Source organism: Plasmodium chabaudi, assembly GCF_900002335.3.
Source record: "Plasmodium chabaudi chabaudi strain AS genome assembly, chromosome: 11".
Classification (NCBI taxonomy): domain Eukaryota; phylum Apicomplexa; class Aconoidasida; order Haemosporida; family Plasmodiidae; genus Plasmodium; species Plasmodium chabaudi.
Window position 1 is genome coordinate 1,058,989 of NC_030111.2, and position 22,721 is coordinate 1,081,709.

Genomic DNA, 22,721 nt, shown 5'->3' on the forward strand with positions numbered 1-22,721 from the left:
GGAAAAATTAATTCCGTTTCTTATTTACTTTTGTACTCTCCTTTAAGAGTTATATATATTTTTTGAATAATTTTTATCTGTCTTACGCATTATTATGTATGTATATAGTAATATATTTATGCATATTTCTATATTGTGGGAAGGTTGCTTATTTTTCTTTTAATTTGATTTATAATTTATATTTTTGATGTTAAACATGTTTTAAATATACTACAAAAATAAACCATATTTTTCTATTCTATTAATGTGTGTATTTTTATTTTAGAATGTTCATACTTTGGGAATTTTAGTCGTTTCGAATATATTTGCATATTTTTTCATAGCCAATATATAAAGGCTTATTAAAAATAAAAAAAAGAAGGAAATGGTTTTAAGTAATAATAATTTGTCAAAGTTAAAAAATAAAAAGAAAAAAGAAAATGAATTAATAAGTAATGATTTGGAGAAAATCGAGCAAGTATAGATTTATAAAAACAAATTATTTTCACATATATACAACTATTTCTACATATTATTCAAATTGTTTCCTTCGCTATTTTATTTATAAATTTGATTTGAACATTTATACATGCTTCCATATTGCTTAACCTTTTAAATGTGCAGAAATGGATGACTAGCGATGATACGAAAAAAAAAGAAAATGACACATCAGCAGAAAGAGAAGTATACATACATGCGATGCACATATATATAACATCTTTGAACGAAAAATATTAAACTTTCATAGCTTTAATAAGCTTACACCATAATAATAATGTGCTATAATTATTTTCTTCTTTTCAAAGGAACTTTTAAAATTTATACAAAATCAAGATGAATTTAAAAATATAAAAAAGGATTATTTGATAGAAAGCAAAGTAAAAATAAATCGAAAGTTTAACATATGAATATATATACATTTAAATAAAAAAAAAATAATATTTCAAATATATAATGCATAAAAATGTGTTACTAAAGCTTTTCCTATACAAATTTGATAATACCTTGGCACTTTAGACATATTTATTTTCTCTATATTTATATCATAGGAAGTTGTAAAAAAACAGAATCCACGATTTATAAAAAATGATAAAGACTTATTAAAAGAGCTGAAAAAACAAACGGAAGAGAAAAAGTTAAACAAAAAAAAGCAGACCAATTCTTTGATTTTACTATTTATATAATATATTTTTTTCCATTTAAATATTTACAAAAAAATTGTCTATACACTAATCAGGATACAACAAAGAAAACTTGATGAAGAGTCATCAAAAAGAGAAGACATTGAAACAGCTTATTTGTCAGAAATCGAAAATAAACAAAAAGAAGAAGAAAGGAAAAGTATTTTAAAAAATAAAGAAAGTGCCCTAATAATAAAAAATCAAATCCAAGAAAATCTTGTATAAAAAAGCCGAAAAAAAATATTTCATCATAATATTCTTTATATGAAATGTATGTATCAAAAATATTTATTAACATTCGGATTAACAGATAAGAAGACAAGAGGAAGAACAATCGAAAATTATCGAAGGAAAGCTAATGCAGAAACAGTTTGAAAAAAATAAAATGGATGATCTTGAAAAAAAAAAAGAAAAGTTAGAAAGCCAAAGGGTTATACAAAATTACATTTTAGAGAATAACAAAAAAAACATTGAACGTAAGCTCAAGCAAGAAATAAAGAAAATAATCATACACACATATAATATATTTTTTATGCCTATATATGCTCATGTTTAAATTCCAATTTGATGTTTAACAGTTGCAAACGAACTAAAAAAAGAAGAAAAGAGAAAAGACGCCGAGTAAATAAATAAAAAAAAATATGTGAAAATAGAAAGAAAAAAACTATTTCATCATCCATTATTAAATTGTGTTAATTTTTTTTTTAAATCAAGGTATGTAAAATATATGGAAGAAACAGAAAAGAGAAAAAAAGAATATGATGAACAAGTGAAAAAAGAAAAAGAAGAAAGGGAAATGGGAATTCATGCAATTAGAATGAAACAAAAAAAGAATGTGGAATTGCAAGCCCATTTTGATGAAATACAAGCAATCAAGTAAATAATATAAAAACATGAGTAAATACTATTATTACATAAGTATATGTTTGTTCTTACTTTCGGACTAACATACTAACATTGGATATCCGCATTCAATATGTATTTTAAGGTGGCTGAAGGAAACAAAGAAGAAAGAGGAACAAAAACGAATGGTTGAAGAAGATGATAAAAAGAAAAAAATGGATGAATTAAAAGAAGCTAGACTTATTGCAATGGTTAATATATTTTATAGACATGGAAATTATTTATGATAATACCATTATTTCGTTATGTATTTATTTTGTCTACATATGTGTACACCTTTATATTTATTTTTTTATTACATATTCTATTTTATCCATTTATATGATATTTTTTTGAAGGATGAAAAAAAAAAGAAACAAATTGAACAAATAGAAATCGGAAAAAAGGAAGCAGAAAAATTAAAGGAAATCAGTGAACTCAATGTAACATACTATATATTCATGCGGAAAAAATATATGCAGCCCTAGTCTTAACTTGAATACGTTTCATATATTCCTTTTTTTCATTTTAACAGGAAAAAGAAAAAAAAGAAGAGGAAGAAAAAAATAAATTAAAAAAAAAGTCTTATTATGATAGTTTAACAGAGTTAGTTAATTTGAAGAATAAAAACAATAAAAAATTATAATAAACAGTTTATATAAATTGAAAACAAGTAGGAAGTATCATTTACTACTGATACCAAATAAACACAAACACTATTTTGTAGAATTATTCTTAAATTAATAATATAATTTAAATTATAGTATGCTATAAAAAAGTAATTTAAAAAAATATTAATTTAAAAATCAAAACTTGGAAAAAGTAATATATTATTTCCTAATTGAGGATATTAAAATTTCTTAGAAAATGTGTACGATTTCAGTTTGTGTAAATTAAACTTCTATGGACAAAGTTGTCATGCATACACACATTATTGCATAGCATTTTTACTATTTAAACTTTTTTTTTTTGACATTAAATTTTAAATTTAAATCAACTTTTGGTGGGGTATCCAATCCGAAGTTTTTGGATGTTAACATCAAATTCAGATTATTTATATCAAAGACATCTTTCAATGCGTAAGTCACATATCCCTAAAAAATTGTAAAAAAATTATAAATAGATTATGAAGCAATAAAAGTTCACCACATTTTCTTTTATATAAAAAAAATATGAACAAATAGAGAACTAGCTAAATATGTGCATAAAAAAATATATTTTGGCTATTTGGCTAGTTTTTTTTTTTTTTTTTTGCAACAATTTTATTATTACATTTAAATACGATTTAAAGGCCTCCCGTGCCATTTTATGAAGGTGAAAATTTTTTGTAACAATCGATTCCATTTGTGACTGTATATTTATGAGTTTCTTCTGGTCATAGGCAAATTGATTGACCGGTATATTATAAAATTTTAAATAATTTAAAAATTTAAGCTCATGTTTCATCAAAAAAATGATAGCTGACCCTGCGGAGTCATTTCCTCTACATGTTCGCCCTACTCTGTGTATATATTCTTTCGAATCATCAGGGGGGTCATATTGGATAATATAATTAACATTTGGTATATCTAATCCTCTTGCTGCAACATTTGTACATAATAAAATAGCATTTTTTGCAGCAGAAAATTCATTAAAGCTTTTTAATCGCTGATTTTGCTTTTTTTTTCCATGTATACAAAAAGTTGGTATATCAATATAATTTAATAAATCGTTGTAAAATTGAACAGACATACAATTATTAAAAAAAACCATAATTTTTTTTGAAGGATTTCTTTTTAAAAAAGTAAACAATAAAAGAAATCTTTTATCTTCGTCTACTAATGCATAACCTTGTTGTAATCTTTCAACAGTTGCAATTTTTGTAGTAACTTCTATAAATATAGGTTTTTGTAAAGATAATCTAATTAAGCTTTCTACTTTTGTTGTTTGGGTTGCTGAAAATAAAGCTGTTTGTCTTTTTTTTGGTAACCTTTTTACAATTAAATTAATTTCTTCTTCAAATCCTATTTGAAGTAACCTATCTGCTTCATCTATAATTAGGCATACTAAATTTTTGTAGTTAAATTCTTTAGTATTTTGCATATGATCTAATAATCTACCTGGTGTTGCAATTAAAATATTTATGCCATGTATAAATTTTTTTTTTTCTTCATTTCTACTTACACCCCCTATTATTATACCATTTGTTTGAGGTATATATTTACACAAATCTGTGCACACTTGATATATTTGTAAGCATAATTCTCTTGTTGGAGATATTATTAATACTCCTGTTCCATTTTTAGGTAAAAATTTTATATTATATAATATATTAATTGAAGGAACAAGAAATGCTAATGTTTTTCCTGACCCTGTTTTAGCTGCCCCTAATATATCTTTTCCACTTAAAAAATGTGGAATACATTTTGATTGTATTTCTGTTAATGTAATAAAATTTAATTCTTTTAGTCCCTTTTTTAAAGCATCACAAATATCTAAATCTTCAAATTTCTGTTCACTATAAAAACTTTCTTTTTCATTTTTTTTATTAGATATAACATGATCTTTATAATTGATACAATTTTTTTCTTCATCATTTTTATTATCTTCTTCTGAATTATCTTTTTGTTTTATTTTTTTAGAAGCTAAATCATTTATATCGTTATCATCATTTTCTCTTGATCTTTTTTTCGTTTCCTTATCATCTTCTGCTTGATCATTTTCACATGCCAAAGTTTCATTTCTTTCAGTCGAAAGGTCTTCGACATAATTAGACTTATTCATATCTTCATTTTCATCATTTTCTTTATTATCTACATTATCTGTATTATCTATATTCGTATTTGTTCCATCCCCTTTATGATATATTTTTTCTTTAAAATAATGCATTTCTTTCTAACAGTTTAAACAAAACAGTTTAGTATAGCTTATATTTGTTTTGTATTTATTCTTAATAATATTTATTACTTTTTTCCATCTAAATTTTACTATATATATTTTTTAAACAACAAAAAAAATAATAATCTGCATTGCTTCACCATATATATTATATGTTTATATATACTAACGAGATATATTTTTAAAAAATAAAAATATTGTTAATCTTTCTATATAATGTTATTCATTTTTTCATAAAATAAACCAAAAATGGATATATTAAAAAATTATTTTTTTTTTTTACCTATACTATATAAAAATTGATATTATTTTTTACAATTTTATATATGCAAATAATTCGGTTCATAATTATACGAGTATCCTACTGAATCCTCCCCCGGTCATAAAAAAAATAATGAAATTGTTGAAAATTTTCGAAAATTGTTGAAAAATTTCGAAAATTGTTGAAAAATTTCGAAAATTGCTGAATTGTTGAAAATTGTCAAAAATATAAACAAACTAAAGAAGACAATAGTGAAATGGTCAGACCAAATAAAGCTATATAATTATGTAGACTCAGTTAATTCAAATTGTTCTATTATTATCCTCACAAAATATATGTAATGATTTTTGCATATTCATAGAAATATTCTTTGGTTTGTTCCACATTAAAAGCTATTCATAATTTTTTTTTTTCAAATTAAATAAATATGAATAACCATTTTTTAAAACCAATTTACCCTCCATAATACAAAAAAAAAAATTATTATTTTGTAGGAGCTAATTATGATACTTATCATTACATAAATACAGTTGTATATCATTCCATTTATCCATTTATGTGATTGTTTAAAAATAAATAAAAAAAAATATGTGACCAAACAAATAACCTGCCTATTTTGTCACTATGGAGAACAAAAAGTAATTTCGTAAATTTATTTGGGCATTTAAAAATAATTGATGGCTTTTATTTTATTACATTTTTATAATAATTAATTTAGTTGATAAAATATATTTTTTTTACGTGTAAAAAAATAACATGAACAATATATATACATAAGTATACAATTGTGAAGCTGAGAGAAAACTCTTATTGAAATGTCTAAAGACATATATACACGTTTTAAAAGTATTTATAAGGAGTTATATAATATTTGTACAATTTATAGCCATTTATTATGCATGTAAAGACTTATTATATATATTGTTTTTCCAATTTTTATCATATTTATTACAATGAATAGGTATTTTATATAATAATATTTTCCAACTATAGTTTCCTTTGATTTGAATATGCACCATATTATTTTAAATACAAAAGGACAATTATTTAAAGTAGAATATAAAATACGAAATACTATATATGTTGCGCATTCATAATATATATTAAAAAAGTATAAATGGAATAATGCCAATTTTTATAATTTTTTTTAATCTGTATATTTTACAAAAAATTTGCATAATACATTTATTATACATAAAATAATTCGCATATATACAGTATGAGTTTCTATTATATTTTTATAAAGTTCGATTTATTCCTGTTTTAAAACTAGCATAAATTATGTTCATGAAAAATAGTGCAAATGTATGAAGCATATGTTGTTACAACTTTGTATAATTAGTATTTTATAAATTACTTTTTCATTTACATTTACATTTACTTTTCATTTTCTCGTTATTCGTTTCATTATATTATGTAAACCATTTTAGCATTAACAGTTGCATACGTATTTATATTTTAGTGTATTTTTTTTTTGTAAAATACCGTTTAAATTTTCCTTTGTTTTATAAGTGCAAATATATATGTATGCGCATTTATACATGTGTAATTTTTGCCTAATATTTTACCCTTTATTTAATTATTTTTAATAAAAAAAAAAATATTATTAAATATTTATATAAAATAAAACTATATATTTATATAATAATAATTTGTAAGTAAAAAATTGCATATGGATATATGTCTTCTTTACATATCAAGGAGTAGAAAAAATAAAAAAAATATTGTTATACAAAAATATATCATTAAACTTATAAATTTTTTTAATATTATAAAAAAGTCTTAACAAAAAATAATAATAAAGACATATTTGTGATAAAATTTGTCTATAGTTTATAAAATTTCCTATTGTGCACCTGCACACATAAGAAGTGGATGTGTTAATAGTGACAGTCGCCAAAGTAACAGACGAATTGGAAAACATTAGTAACGTGCACTAAGGTACCATTAACAGACAAAAATAAATATCAACGTTTTCAACTTTTACAATGGGGGGCGCATCAAGTCGAAATTTAGAATATAATAATTATGTAAACATGAAACTTTTAGAGCCAGTTGATTATACAAATACAGATGATATTTATTTCCAGGAACCAGATATACAAGATATTATAACTAAAGCTCGAAAAATAAGAAATTGTAATTATAAAGAATCTTTAGATTTATATTTTAAAGCATTAAGTTATTTAAAAAGAAAGAAAGATAGTAATTCTCGTGTATATAAGAATGTATTAGAGTTTGAAATTAATCCTCAAGAGATTCGAAAAAGTAGCCAACTAAATAGGAGTCTTGAAAATAGTGTAAATGTGAATGAGCAAAACGATGTAGCACCCCTTAGTGATAATAAAATGATTTCAATAAATAAAAAGATAGCATCATTATATAACGAAATTGGCGATTTATGTTGTATACATGATTATATTGAAAAGTCTTTATTTTATTATAACAAAGCATATTCACATAATCCATCAAAAATTGATTATATATACAAACAAGGAGTATTATATCAACAAACAAATGATATAGATAAAGCAATTAGCACATTTAAAATCATATTATCAACAGAACCTAATCATATACCTACATTATTTTCACTTGGTAATTTATATAGATATATTGATTATAATATAGCTCTATCTTATTTTGAAGCTATACTTAAAATTGAACCAGACAATACAGAAGTTTTATCATTATCTGCTTCATGTTATAATCATTTAGGAAAATTAAATAAAGCTATATCCTATCAAAATAAAGCTGTTGAAATAAATCCTGATAATTTTAATCATAAAAAATTTGCTCAAAGACTTATAGAAATGAGACCCCAAAATTAGTTTTATTTATTTTTTTTTGTTATTTGTAGTGTTATTCACATTGTTTTTTTTTTTTTTTCGAAATAAATTTCATTTTTGTGTGCATGTTCAAAGATATCTGTGCACTGCATTTGGAATATATAAATATAAGAATTTTCGTATTTCCTATTTTCATAATAATTATTTTATAAAGTGTGTGTTTATTTTTTACTTTACATAATTAGGGTAAAAAATTACGCCTAAATTGGCTTGTTTTTTGCACACATGTTCATAATTTTTTTTCAACTAATTTTTTTTAACTTTTTTTTAAACTTGAACTTATAACATTTTTGTTAGTGTGCAAAAAGGCATAGACGTGTCGGAAATTATTTGTAGCTATGCATTGCAAATGGGAGTGACATATAGATCGGTTGATATGTGTGGACAATGGGTTTGATAATTAAAGCGAGTTGTAACAAACGTTGATAATGTAAATAAAAAACAAAAATACAAAAAAAAACTATCACAAAAAGTGATAAGAAAAATGGTAAGAAAAATGGTAAGCAAAATGGTAAGAAAAATGATAAGAAAAATGGTGAGCAAAATGATGAGCAAAATGATGAGCAAATGATAAATCAAATGAGACCCACATTTGAAAATTAAAAAAAAAAGAAAAGTGTAGTATACTAATTTTGTAAGTTTGAAGAAGGTTTTTTTTAATTGTCTAAAGATGACAAGAATAAAGATTCAGTAAATCCAAATAATATTTTGTGTATCCATATATATGGCTTAAATCCTGATAAGAAATATCCTTGATTTCCTCTTTTATATAATAAATAAATAATATTATTATTTTTTGAAATTTTAATAATATCAAAATGTTTGAAATTAAAATTTTTATAATCTGATGAGAATATGAAAAAAACCGGAAAATCTAAATTTTGAATATTTTTTGAAATAAATTCATTACTAGCATTTTGAAGTATATAATAATAAACTTTTAATAATTTATAATCTTTATAATGAAGAAAATTGGGTATGATATCTGAAGTATTTCTATTATATCCCTTACCATGTTCATCTTTCTTATTTTTGATATCATTTATTTTATTAATAAATTCATAAAACTTTTGATTTGTACAAAAATCATGATATTTATTTTCCGTAAAATAAAAACATGCATATAAATATATTAAATAATTATATACATTATATATAAATAACAAATTAAATAAAAATCTATCTTGGCTATTTAAATATAATTTATTAACAAAAAAAAAACGCCACTTCTCGTATAACTCTTTTGTACAAAAATAGGACATCACATCATCTTTAAAATTTTCATAATCTTCTAAAGATTTATTTAAATCGTTTGGAATATTTGAATTGTATTCATATTCATGTAAATGGCTATTCAACACAGTATTCTCTTTAGTTCCATACTTATTATTATTATCATTATCTATTTTTTTATTTAACTCTTGAGGATGGTGACCCCAATAATTATGTACATTATTATTATTTTCACATATGTCTTTATATTTTGAATATTTTTTTTTATGTATTAATAAATTTGCTTCATTTAGATGTTCCCATTCCATTTTAATTGCACTGGTTGAACTTTTTTTTCGATTATTTTTGTCTAAACATAAGTTACTTTTATTTTCTTTACTCCAATGATCTTGTAAAATACTATTATTATTCAGCTTGCATGTTAAATAGTTTTCTACATTTGATGTGTTCGTACTACTAATTGGTTTCCCTTTCGAATCACTTCCATCAAAGCTAGTATTTTTTTTACAGCCAATGCCAATATTTAAATGTGTGTGGTTTAAAGTGTATTCCTTTTTAGTGCTTACATTTTTTTCTACAAACTCGGGATTATTATATTTGTCGATTGAATGCTGATCATTTTTTAGATAGCTGTTCAAAGTAGATTTTTCCTGATCAGTGGTTTTCGAAATGTTTTGAAAAGTCGTTGATGAACTATTTTGTTCTGCATTTTTTGGAAAACCCTTTCGAAAGTTTATAGAAGCATGAGCATTGGCAATAATGTTAATAATAGAGCTGTGTATTTTCATTTCTTTATTTTTACGAAACAAATCATAATCGTAATTATAAAATAATGTAAATTTTAAATACTTTTCTAATCTATTTGCACATAAAAAGAAATATTTTTGTTTTATTAAAATTGAAAAAGAATTTAAAAAGATATTTAATGAATATATTATTTTATGAAGCATTGAAAATTTGATATTTTTATTTTCTGATAAGAATATATCTGGATAATTAAATATATCAAACATATTATTATATGAAAAATTAATTAATATACATATTTTTTTTTGTGAATTTTTTTTCTCTTTATTTTTTTTTCCATATTCTTCTTCATATGTAGAACCTTCTTCGGAATAACTTTTATTTTCTTCTTCTGTTAGTATTGAATGTTTTATGTTTAAAAATGAATTTTTTATAGCTTTATCTTTTTCTATACCTTTTTTACTATTTTCAGATGCATTTAAATTTTGTCGGAATTTATTTTTTATTTTTAAAAAACTATATCGAAATTTTTGAGATATTTTTGATAAATTATCAGGTGCACCTTCATTTATTTTTATTTCATCATTTATTATATTTTGTTCTACAAAATTTTCTGTCATTATACTTTTTAAATCATCATCAATATTACTTTTAGTAAGATTATTTTCTTTTTCATTTTTCATTTTATTTTCAATTTCTCTTTGATTTTCCTTTCTATAATACATTTCGTTAATATTATAAGACTTATTACTTATGCTTCTATATCTACTTTTTCGTGACAAATTACCATACCTATCATTAGTTCTATTATCAATTGCGCTATCATTTTGATGACTCTCTTTTGATATCACATCTGGATCTCCTAAACTGTTCATACTATTTTCAATTCCATTTTCAACTCCATTTTCAATTTCATTTCCAACTCCATTTTCACCGTCGTTTTCACCGTCGTTTTCACCTTCATTTTCAATGCCATTTCCAGCATCGTTTAAGTTTACATTTTCTTTATTATTTCGATTGGTAAATATATGCCCATTATTTATTTTACTTACATTGTTCCCGAAATAACTTTCATACACATTATTAGAAATATTTAGATCACCGTCGTCAATTTTACTTATATTAGACAATTCTAAATCATGAGATTTATCAGATCTGGTTTCTTTATTAAGGATATCAAAATCTGATTGATTTATATAATAATTTACTTTTTGATTTTTTTTTAATTTACCACCTGTACCTTTTAATTTATTTTTTTTATTTTTTTTATTTTTCTTTTCTTTTGATTTTTTTTTATGTTTATTATTTGATTTTTGATTATATTTATAATTGTATTTTTTTCTTCTTCCTTTTTCTACTTCTGCTTCCATTGCTGTTTCAATTTCGTCTTCAATTTCGGTTTCTAATTTGGATCGAGGCTCTGATGGAAGTTCATCTTTTACACTTGCATCTGCATTATCATCTACTTCGTCTTCGTCTTCTGCTTCTGCTTCTGCTTCTGCTTCTTCCTTATTTGCTGCATCTAATTTTGATTTTGGTTCTGATTCTGTTTCGAGATCGCCTTCCGATTCTACTTTTTCTTCATCATCCCATTCGAGATCTTCATAAACAGATTCAGGATTTATTTCGATCCCCTTATCTTCTTCCTTTCCTACATCTAAATTTTCCATTTTTTCAAAGGAATTATCTGAATCTCTTTCTACAGAAATGTAATTACTAGCTTGATCATCAGATGTAGCATCATTTAAAATGTTATTATTTTGTTCGTTTTTTTCACCATTTATAGCAGTTTCAATTGGCCCATATCCCTTTCCTTTAATTCCATATATAAATTTATCAATTTTCCATTTCTTTATATTTTTAAAGAAGTCCTTAGCATTTTTATTTTTCATATTAGGTTCTGGATTATTTTCATTTTCATTTTTATTAGAAGTTTCAGGTTTTGGTTTATCTTTAAAAAGTAGATTCATAATATTTTTATTATTTTGTTTATTCGTGATATCCTTTTCTTCATCGCTTTTGTTTTGTTGATTTATTCTAGCAATCGTATTTCTTCTATCTCCAATGTAGTTAATATTATTTACAGAATTTCTATTATCTTTATATCTGCCTTTATAAAATCGATTTATTTCAAAATTATATGGATTGATATTATGAAAATTAAAATGCGATTTTGCATGTTTTGCTGGACTTTTATTTAATTTTTTCTTTGATGATTTTTCTAAAAAATAATTTAATAAAATATTTGTTCCATCATTAAAACTGAGAAAGATAAAATTATAATTTTTAAATATACTTTTAAAATGTGACATAGCAATATTTATATCATTATAATTATCTGTAAAGAATGAGAAGGGACAGGAAAATAATGGGGCGTTAATATGTTTCCCTTTATTTTGTTTAGAAAAATTCGGATTATAATTAAAGATAGAATCAAATTGTGAATTAATATTATTGTTATTTTTTTCTATTATATGTTTAGGATCTGATTTATCACCAAATTCATATGGACATCTAAATGGAGATGGCTGATTATCTTGGGTTATAAAAGGGTTGTGCATATTTAATGAATCCGCTGATGAATCTTTTTTAAAAAAATTATTAGTTTTATTACTATGTGTAGTTGAAAAATGGCATTTTTCATTTTCTATATGTGTATTATTATTTTGGTTACAATTTTCGGTTTTATCTATATAAGAAAAGTCTGGAAATATATAGTTTCTAACAAATGAATTATCTTTACTATTAAAATTGTATAATATATCTAGCATGTTTATATTTTTTGAACTAAATAGATAAGGAATTGATAATCCATAATTAATATTTATATGTACATGTACACAAATGTATCCTAATAATTTAGCTATAACTGTAAATGAATCTATTTTTACATTTTTTGTCAAAAAATAATAAATTGGTATATTATTTTCCATTTCTTTAACATTTACATAATTATAAAACATTTCTGGGACTATAATAATTATGCCCTTTATGTTTTTATATTCACACTTTTTAAAACTTGCATATAGTTTGTCTCTCAGCTTGTTTTGGCCACAATTTTTGGGGGTGTCTAAATTTTTGTCTCTCCTTATGTCGGTTTCATCGTTTTTGTTTTCTTTGCTTTGCCTATTATTTGATGTTTTTTTTTCACCTAAATAATTTTCGGTAGTTAGTTTATCTTCAATGGTTTCCATTTGTATTCCATGTTTTTCTTCTTCTCTTTTTAAATAATAGTCGACCATTTTGTTTGTTACTTCATTTTCGGATTCAACCGATGAGAATAATATATTTGACAAAATTTCTACATCTTTATAATTTGGTGGTATATTTGTAGATGTGTTAAAAATTTTATTTTTAAAAATTCTTAAGAATTGAAGATATTGTATAAGTACAGTATCTTGTAAATATAAATTATGAACATCAGCACGCTCTACATTTTTTATGTTTAACATTTGTTTTAATTTTTTATCAACTAAAATAAATTTTATTTTTTGTTCTTGTTTTATATTTACTAAATCGTATAAATCTATAATATCATTTTCATTAATATCAGATAAACCTACTTGTTGATCTTTTTTGGCTGCCTTATTATTTTTTTTTTTTTTTTTAACAGTAGCATTTGGTAAGTAATAATCAATTATTACTACCCCGAAATTGTTATTATTTAAAACTTCCCTTGTATTTATATAACAATGTAAATTTATATTTTCATATATATTTGAATATTCAATAATAAAAAAAAATAATCGTAAAATACTGAAATATATGGATTTTTTTATTAACATCCATAATCGGACAAGTAGTTTTTCATTTCCTCCATTGCTTCTATTTCTTTTCCTTTGATCATTTGAGTTTTCAGAAATTACATGATTCACATATTCTTTCTTTTTTTCTAAATAAAAATAAAATACATGTATAAAGATGTCCTGTAAAAACGGATGAATTAAATAAAGCGTGCTCCTGTATGTTCGCTCAATGCTACTACACCTGTTGAAATAAAAAATAAAGAAGTTTGTGTATGCACATGATAAGTCTTTTGGGTAGTCACATGGGAATCCCCGTTTTTTATTTTCCCAAGTCTGGTACACACTGCTGGTAGTTTGCACTAAGCTACAAATGTAATGTCATCCAATAAATAAGCACACAAAATGCAGAATATTTGATTTGCTCTTACTTTTTCAAAATGTTTAAAGATTTCTCCCCTATATAAAACACCAATGCCTTCGAACAAAAATTGTAATCATAAATAAAAAACAATACCAACAATGTTAATAATCCAGTGAATATTTCCATTGTTATTATTATAATATTTATGTCCCTGAGTTATGATATGCATTTGTATATATTTTTATATAATGTAACAAATTGAAATAAGGGGCAATCAATATATTTATGTCTTTAACTTCATCTTAATTTATTTAATAACATTCATATAAATAGTTCCTCCTCTATATTCTTCACCCTATTTTGTTTTTATAATTATATTTTTTTCAAACGATGAAGAAGGAAAATTATTAAACTATAATTCAACAAAAAACAAAATTTTGGAATATAAAATTTTCCTCAGCATTATGGAAAATATATGAAGGAGAGAGAAAAAAAATTCATATAGCTATACATGAAAATTATTAAATAAATCATATAATTTTATATATTTAATTGTAATATAATTTTTTTTATCTTAAAAATTGGTTAAACATATATTTGGTATATTTTCAAGTCTTTTGTTTTTGTTTCTTTTTCTCTTATTCATTCCATTTTAATATGAATTGTAAAATTAACAATAAACTATCTATACATATATATATTTATTTATATATGATACGATCATGTATATACATATATTCCTCTACCATTTGGGGCGGTGAAAAAATTATATACATTAATTATATATTTTGTGAAATAATATTATTCCTTTTTCTTTTTTTTTAATTTATTATTTTTGGATTTTTTTTTCTTTATATTTGCCAAATTCAATTATTATTTAATTACATATAAAGAAGATTTTTAAAAAAATTGTAAATTAAAAAATATTTGACACGAAAGAGTATGGGAAAAATATAAATACAAAAACACATTGCAATTGTATGCGCTATTTCGTGTTAAAGAAGTTTAAAAAAAAAAAAAAAAGAAATATATACTAAGCCTAGTCGACAATATTATATAAAGAAAACTATCACAGCATGGTGAATTTAAACCCTTGAGTGTGTTCCGAAGTTTAACGAGTAAATGCAGGGAATGTACACAGGGCACTCGGAAAAGCAATTGAAGCACACGCTTGATGAAGTACAAGCTTGATGAAATTACGAAATATTTCACTTACAATTCTCGAAACATACCATGTCATCGAAAAATAGAAGGTACGGGGACAACTATAGAGATGACGATTACTATTATAGAGACAAAAATGAAAAGGTGAAAAGTAATTGGAGTAATGAATATGATAAGGAAAGGGGGAGTCGAAGGGATAGAGAAAGAGAATATGATAGAGAGAACTATGAATATTCCAATAAAAAACGAAAAGGATTTAGAGATCACTCTAGTAATAGAAATTATGACGATTGGCCGAATAAAAACTATGACAAAAAATCCGGCAGCTATCACGATTCACAAAATAAACGGCGAAACAATTTTGATGGGCATTATCAAAATAATAACGAAAGAAAATATGATAAAACTTATGGAACCAATATGAAAGATAGAGGAAGGAAAAGGTCTCGAAATAATAATAGCGGAACTGAAAACGATAGTGATTATTCTTTAAGATCAAATAGTGAAGCACGTTATACACATTCAGATAAAAATAGAAAATATAAACAAAATAATAAAGAATATGATGAGAATAAAAATTATTATGTAAACGATTATAATAATATAAAGTATGTCAAAAATTTAGATGAACATTTAGAAAAAAGACCTACTGTAGAATTGTCAAGATTTATTTTTATTTACAAAATATCTAATGATATAACAGAGGAAGAAATAGATGATGTAATAAGAAATATAGCTATTCATCATGCTTTTTCTTTACCTGTTAATATATTTATAAATAAATTATCTTATTTCTCTACACGAGATGAATTATTTGTAAGAGAAAATTTAGAATTTTTAAAAAATAATTTTTATTTTAATTATATACATCAGCATAACATAATAAATTCACAAGCTGAAAATTTAATTAATGATGATACTTGTTGTATTATTGAATTTCCATCAAATGAAGCTAGTAGGAAATTATTTTCACTTTATGAACATACTAACTATTCAATTAAAATTAAAAATAATTTAACTTCATATATATTCCCATTATTTAAATTAAAAAAAAAAAATAATACATCTGAAGAAAAACATACATTAAAAAAAGCTAGTGATTGGATATGTTCGTCTTGTAACTTTTTAAATTTTTCTCGACGAGTAACATGTCATTTATGTAAGGCAGAAAAAACACCAGATGCCAAATCAGTAGATAGTGAAAAGCAGACAATTGCATCTTCATTTTTTTTAAATCATAATACTATTTTAAATAATCAAAATAGTAATATAAATGCAAATTATTTCTCAAAATTTGTTACAAATCCTGAAAAAGGTGCAAATGAAGCACCAAATAATATTCATATAAAATCTGCACACACTACTAATGAAGCAGTAGGGAATAATATTAACGTAACCGATTTTGCAAAGCAAGGAGAGTATTCCCATTTAAACAATGGGGGAAAGGAATCAGAGCACACTGAAAAATATATCCAAGGATATAATAATTCATTGCTCTATCCACATAATAATAATAACCAATTTGAATTCCTTAGTAATAATAAAAATGTGGAAAAAGGGACACAACAAATTCTGAACGACAAGGTAAAAACGAATATGTTAATTTTAAAAGATATAGATGGAAATATATCAAATAAAGATATATTAACATTTTTAAATGAAATGTTTGAAAAAAGAAATGTTAAATATTTATATCTTTTTAATGATATTAAAGGATCTAATAAAAGAAAAGGTTTTTGTGTTATTGAATTTAATAATGAATTTTCTGCTGAAAAGATGATGAAAGAATTAGATGGAAATTATTATGTTAAATTTCAAAATAATTATTTAAAATTAGATTATATATATGAAAAAGAAAAATCCGCTTTTTTCGAATGCATACAGCTAGCTAAATTAAATATTCATAAATCATCTGCTTCTCAAATTAACAATTCTATATCTTATTTTAATTTTTTTATAACCTATTTAGAAGCAATAATAAATAGTAATATTATGAATTATACATATTTTTTATCATGGTCATCACAAATTATGATTTTAAAAAATGAAAAACCACAACTTACTGAATTCTTTTTTGATTATAATAGTAATTATTATTACCATCCAGTTTATCAAATATATTTTGACAATAACACATCATTTTATATGTCCTTAGCAAATGGCTATTATATATGGAATGTTACCTTAAAGTGCCTTGTTCGGTTTTATATGGATAATTCTCAAACAAACTATGAAACGAATAACGAACATAATTATGAAGCAGAACATAGTGGTGGCCAGGCTTCTACTAAAGAAAATGTAGACCCACATCAAACTAGTAAAAATGACAAAGAGATAAACAATCGTGGAACTAGCGAAAATAAAAACATTAATATGAAAATATCAAGCCTTGTTCAAAAAGCTAAAATGATTGCTCTAGAATCAAAAAAAAATATGGAAAAAATGAATATAAATGAAATTAATAATAGTTTTGAAAAAAATAAAAAACAAAATGATATAATTAAAAAACATTTCTCAACAGATTCTGCTGATGATGATAATGATTCGTCAGACCTTGAAGAATTAAAAAAAAAAAAAGGACACTATAATAATAACACTATTCATAGTTCTAAATTTGATCAAAAATCGAAACATGAAAATAATTATAAAGAAACTCATGGAAAATTACACAATGATAAAGCAGTAGATAATATAAATAATTATAATAACTATAATGAAAATATTAACAATATAAAGGATGGAAACTCAATTATTAATACTGGAGTTACTAACAATTTTAATGACATAAATAATATTAATCAACATCAAGAAAATATTGTTGATTTAAATATTTGTTTTATATGTTTGAGAAAGTTTGAAAACTCAACACTTCTTCAAAAACATATAGATATGTCATCATTACATAAAAAAAATATTCAATCATTATCCGATGTTACACCTGTTAGTTAAAATTTATTATTCGTTTTTTCTATGATTGCTTTGTTTACTTTGATTATTCCTATCTTTTTTGTCACTTGTCACATTTTTATTTTTTTACTTTTACTTTTTTCATGTTTATTTTTTTACGTCTTTTTAACTTTCTTTAACATTTTATATTTGTAATAAGCAATCACATTATGCATACCTTACTTCCTCTATACAATACTTATATGCATTTATAGGTATAGTAAAATGAGGTGAGCATTTCATAGAGGGTGTATATGTTTTTCAAATAAAGGACATAGAATTTTGCAAAAATAATAATAACCCATGCATATTTAAATTAAAAAAAATGCGAATGGTTCTTTACATATCCATACTTTTTATGTATATATAATAAGGATGTTGTATTTTGCATTTAGAACTATATGCTTATAAATTAAAAAAATTGGGTGAGGCATATCATTTTTTTTTTCCTTTTACTTTATTAATAACGGTAAAAATGATGGCAATTTTTTTATCATTAATAGTGATGACTTAAATTATACATTGGGTGTATTGTAGGTGTAATAATATAGATAAAGCTGAGGTAAAAACATAAAAAATTACTATATCTGTATGCATTTTTTTTAACATTTTCTTTATTATTTATTCTTGTATTTTTTTCACAATTTTATTTTTTTCCTAATTCCCTATGCATTCCTTCATCAGCCAAGTTGGTGCTTTATAATTATGAACATGCCAGAAAAAAAAATAGAATATTCATAATTATATTATATAAATTCTGAATGTACATATAGATTACTGTTTCATAAAAAAAAAAAATAAAAATATACACAAATAGGTTGAAATAATTATATATATTATTTGGGAAAAAATTATAGTAGCTATAGGGGCATAGTTATTATCACTAGCTATATGTAATACAATTTTTAGCATATAAATTTAATAGATATATAGAATGAAAAAAAGATTTCCTCCTTTTCTTAACAACGAATAAATAATGCACAAAAATGAAGAAGTTGATGGAACAAATGGGGAAAGCTTAAAGGATAAAAAGCTGGCTATGAGCCACTTAATTTTAGTAATTGATGTAAATTTTTTGATATGGAGCCAAGGATTAAAAATAAAGTTTGATAAGAATAATATAAAAACTGTAAAATTGTCTCAATTTTTAAAATCCGTTTTTCAATTTACGCGATTTTATTGTTTTATGAGCAGTTCAGAAAGAATATGTATAATAGCTACCTGTTCAGGTAATTCCAAAATAATATATGAAAATTATATATCTTATACAAAAAATAATTTAACAGAAAATGATTATTGTACTAATGCGTATGACAAGTTAATAAAATTTATCAAAGATAATAATAATAATAGTAAGACCTATGAAATGGTTGAAAGCACATTATCATCAGCATTAGCAATTGCTTTGTGTTATAATAACAGAATATGTAATTTATATGAAAATATAAATTCAAGAATATTTTTACTTGATATATCAAAAAGCCATTTTTATACAAATCAATATACACAACTAATGAATATAGCATATAATGCTAAACGAAATAATATAATAATTGATGTTTTTTCTCTTAACCATAAAACTCAAATACTTGAACAAATCTGTAATATTACTAATGGGCTATATATAGATAATAGTATTTTTTTAAGTATTACTTGTGGTGATAATGTGGAAGATATATTAACTCAAACCATAATGTTTTGGTTTTTACCTTCTACTAATTCCAGAAAATATTTTTCAAATACTTATTTAAATGAAGATACTAATATAGCTGTCTGTACATGTCATAATAAACAAATTGATATAGCTTATATATGTTCATGTTGTTTGGCTATTTATTGCTCTGAAAAGGATGCCCAAACAAATAAGGAAAGAATTTCATGCTCTATATGTAAAACACGATTTACCAAGGCTCTCTTGCGAAACAAAACAGTATCCGATTTGAATTTCACGACTATTTAGGGGTCACGTATTTTTTAATCTTTCCCAATGCTATTTTACTTTTTTGACTTTTTTTTCTTTTTTTAATTTTTTTTATGTTTATATTCATGCAATATTCATAAATTTGATTGTATCAAACAAATTAAGCTTAAACACTTGATCTTTCAAAAATATCGAAAGGGCATACACACTTCCTACTATTACCTAATAGTGGAATATTTAAGTTGCCTGTATGGGCAGGTAGACAATTATTTTTTTGCACACAAAAATGGAAACGCGTAATGAAAGGGTAAAGCCAAATATGCTTGGAAACGCAGCATATATTGTATACATATTTGCATATGCATAAATATTGGAATAAGAATTTTTTGAATTATTTTAAAAACATAAGTACGAATGTACTTAGAACGAAGTTGTACATATAATTGGAAAAAACAATGTATACATAATAAGTATGCATATATATATGCATTCTTTTAAATTATAAAAAAAGAAGTGAATATATATAAGATATATTCGTATAAAATAAACTAAAAAAAAGTATCATGCGCAACACGAACCATATAATTATAAAATATTTTTGTGTATGAATAAATAAAAAATGCAATATCATTAAAAAATGTATATAATATAAAGAAAATTACATATACATTTGGATACATATACACAAAGGAATTTTAAGAGTACTCCAAAATGAGTCAAATTAATTTGGTTTTCTTGCATTTATTTTTGCATATGCAAAAATTTCATACGCAAAAATATAATCGAATATATATATTATTCAAATTTTTTGTTAAAATTATCAAGCTATTTTATAGATTAAATAAAACATATAAAACCATTTAAAAATATGTTTTTCTGTAACTATTATCATTTCGATATTTATGATTTTTTTTTTTTTTTTTTTTTTTTTTTTGACTTAATCGGGCAATTATAATTATATCCTTCTTACAACTTATATAATAACCTTACAATGGTATAAAATTTTTTTAAAAATTTTAAATTATGAATAAAATCAAACTTCGCCATTAAATGGTAATACCAGTTTTTTTCCATACCACTTAGCAAGTGCAAAATAATAAAAGAAATCAATATATAATAATGTTTGTATCAATCCTCCTAACCATCCTACGACATTTATATATGGTTTTGCATCGAAAAAGTATCGATATATCCAATTGAAAATATAAAAGGCACGATACATACCCATTGTAATAACATAATGTGATGTTATATTTTCAACTTCTCTTTGTTTTTCTAATAATACTAATTGCGGTAATATTGCAACACTTTCTAGCCAAATTGAAAAGGACCATAAAATGTTGTAAAGATTGTATGTCTTGCATGTTAAAAGACTCAAAACTGGAAAGCAAAAAATAAAATATAAAAAATTATATGATAAAAATGTGCGTCGTTATACTATACAATTTTATTTGTGGGAAAAAATATATATATTTGGAAATAAATTATTTTTCAAATCCTTTATTTATTTACCTAAGCATGGGGGTATCAAATATTTTTCGCTCTTGAAATTGTCTACCTTTCTGTTATAAGTTTGTGAAATCGGCAGCTTAAATCGTATCAAGTATATCGTATATGCGATCGTTAGTATAAAGGTTATTTTCATAACCGTGTTATAAAAACTGACGAATACGAAGAACAGGTCTATATATCTGCAGGGAAGCAAAAGAGTGCGAAAATGCATGTGAAACGCAACTAAACGTGCACAATAATGATCATATAAAAATCGAGTCGATGTGCATATATGGATGCATGGAGCAAGCAGACTCATGCGTGTTCTCGGTATTTATAAAGCTTGGGAGGAATACGTTATACTTACCTACATAAGAAGACTATCAAATACAACTCTTGCATACGGCATGATATTCCTATACAGTTTTTCGACTTCTTTAGTTTCATAATAAGTATGTACATACTTACTAAGTGTAAAAGGTCACCTATCAATCGAAATATATTCATTTTGACATTAATTTATAAATATTGAAAATGATAATATATAATTTTGTTAGTTTTCCAAAGTGACTATTTATTATCTTAATATGTTTAAAAAAATATATTAAAATATTTTATTAAAAAAAAAAAATTTTTTCTTTTTTTAAATATTTGTATAATTATTGATAAACAAACAATTTGGTGAGAATATTAAAAAATAATAAACTAAAATAAAATTATTAATATTACACAAATTTAATTCTAAATTTGTATACCAATTTTTACAAAGAATATTTTTATTTCCTATATTGTAATATTATTTTATTATTTATTTATTTTCAATAATCCATATAATAATATATATAATACATAATGTTTTTTAAACATTAACAAATATCAATTTTCATATAATCATTATATTTTCAAAGAGGGGTTTTATAAATTTAATACCGTAAAAAAATATATTATATTTAATCAATTAAATGAACAGAATAAATATTTTTCTCAGCGTAATAATTGTGTTTTCTGCTTTATTATTGCATAAATGTATTTAATATGTACATATTTTGTATGTATATTATATGTATATTTTATGCATATAT

At 23.3% G+C, this 22,721-nt stretch overlaps 7 protein-coding genes across 7 annotated transcripts; 4 read left to right on the plus strand and 3 right to left on the minus strand.

The window, feature by feature from the left end:
- Nucleotides 1-364: 364 nt before the first annotated feature.
- PCHAS_1129100 (TPH domain-containing protein, putative) lies at nucleotides 365-2,688 on the plus strand (the record flags this gene model as incomplete). Its single annotated transcript, XM_016798646.1, has 11 exons — nucleotides 365-457; nucleotides 604-663; nucleotides 786-857; nucleotides 1,029-1,114; nucleotides 1,217-1,379; nucleotides 1,471-1,636; nucleotides 1,739-1,781; nucleotides 1,875-2,036; nucleotides 2,149-2,254; nucleotides 2,402-2,485; nucleotides 2,578-2,688. 11 exons carry the CDS (start codon nucleotides 365-367, stop codon nucleotides 2,686-2,688), a joined length of 1,146 nt encoding a protein of 381 aa, XP_016654027.1.
- A 304-nt stretch (nucleotides 2,689-2,992) lies between these two features.
- PCHAS_1129200 (ATP-dependent RNA helicase HAS1, putative) lies at nucleotides 2,993-4,910 on the minus strand (the record flags this gene model as incomplete). Its single annotated transcript, XM_740683.1, has 2 exons — nucleotides 2,993-3,136; nucleotides 3,315-4,910. The coding sequence occupies 2 exons, from the start codon at nucleotides 4,908-4,910 to the stop codon at nucleotides 2,993-2,995; spliced, it is 1,740 nt and encodes a 579-aa protein (XP_745776.1).
- A 2,259-nt stretch (nucleotides 4,911-7,169) lies between these two features.
- On the plus strand, nucleotides 7,170-8,012 carry PCHAS_1129300 (tetratricopeptide repeat protein, putative; the record flags this gene model as incomplete). Its single annotated transcript, XM_740684.1, has 1 exon — nucleotides 7,170-8,012. The coding sequence occupies one exon, from the start codon at nucleotides 7,170-7,172 to the stop codon at nucleotides 8,010-8,012; it is 843 nt and encodes a 280-aa protein (XP_745777.1).
- A 674-nt stretch (nucleotides 8,013-8,686) lies between these two features.
- Nucleotides 8,687-14,303, minus strand: PCHAS_1129400 (conserved Plasmodium protein, unknown function; the record flags this gene model as incomplete). The annotated part of the gene is made up of 2 exons (XM_016798647.1): nucleotides 8,687-13,997; nucleotides 14,185-14,303. 2 exons carry the CDS (start codon nucleotides 14,301-14,303, stop codon nucleotides 8,687-8,689), a joined length of 5,430 nt encoding a protein of 1,809 aa, XP_016654028.1.
- Nucleotides 14,304-15,350: 1,047 nt separating this feature from the next.
- On the plus strand, nucleotides 15,351-18,230 carry PCHAS_1129500 (Ran-binding protein, putative; the record flags this gene model as incomplete). The annotated part of the gene is made up of 1 exon (XM_016798648.1): nucleotides 15,351-18,230. The coding sequence occupies one exon, from the start codon at nucleotides 15,351-15,353 to the stop codon at nucleotides 18,228-18,230; it is 2,880 nt and encodes a 959-aa protein (XP_016654029.1).
- A 973-nt stretch (nucleotides 18,231-19,203) lies between these two features.
- PCHAS_1129600 (RNA polymerase II transcription factor B subunit 4, putative) lies at nucleotides 19,204-20,187 on the plus strand (the record flags this gene model as incomplete). The annotated part of the gene is made up of 1 exon (XM_740923.1): nucleotides 19,204-20,187. The coding sequence occupies one exon, from the start codon at nucleotides 19,204-19,206 to the stop codon at nucleotides 20,185-20,187; it is 984 nt and encodes a 327-aa protein (XP_746016.1).
- Nucleotides 20,188-21,181: 994 nt separating this feature from the next.
- PCHAS_1129700 (ER lumen protein retaining receptor, putative) lies at nucleotides 21,182-22,146 on the minus strand (the record flags this gene model as incomplete). The annotated part of the gene is made up of 3 exons (XM_016798650.1): nucleotides 21,182-21,528; nucleotides 21,661-21,839; nucleotides 22,007-22,146. The coding sequence occupies 3 exons, from the start codon at nucleotides 22,144-22,146 to the stop codon at nucleotides 21,182-21,184; spliced, it is 666 nt and encodes a 221-aa protein (XP_016654030.1).
- Between the last annotated feature and the right edge of the window lie 575 nt (nucleotides 22,147-22,721).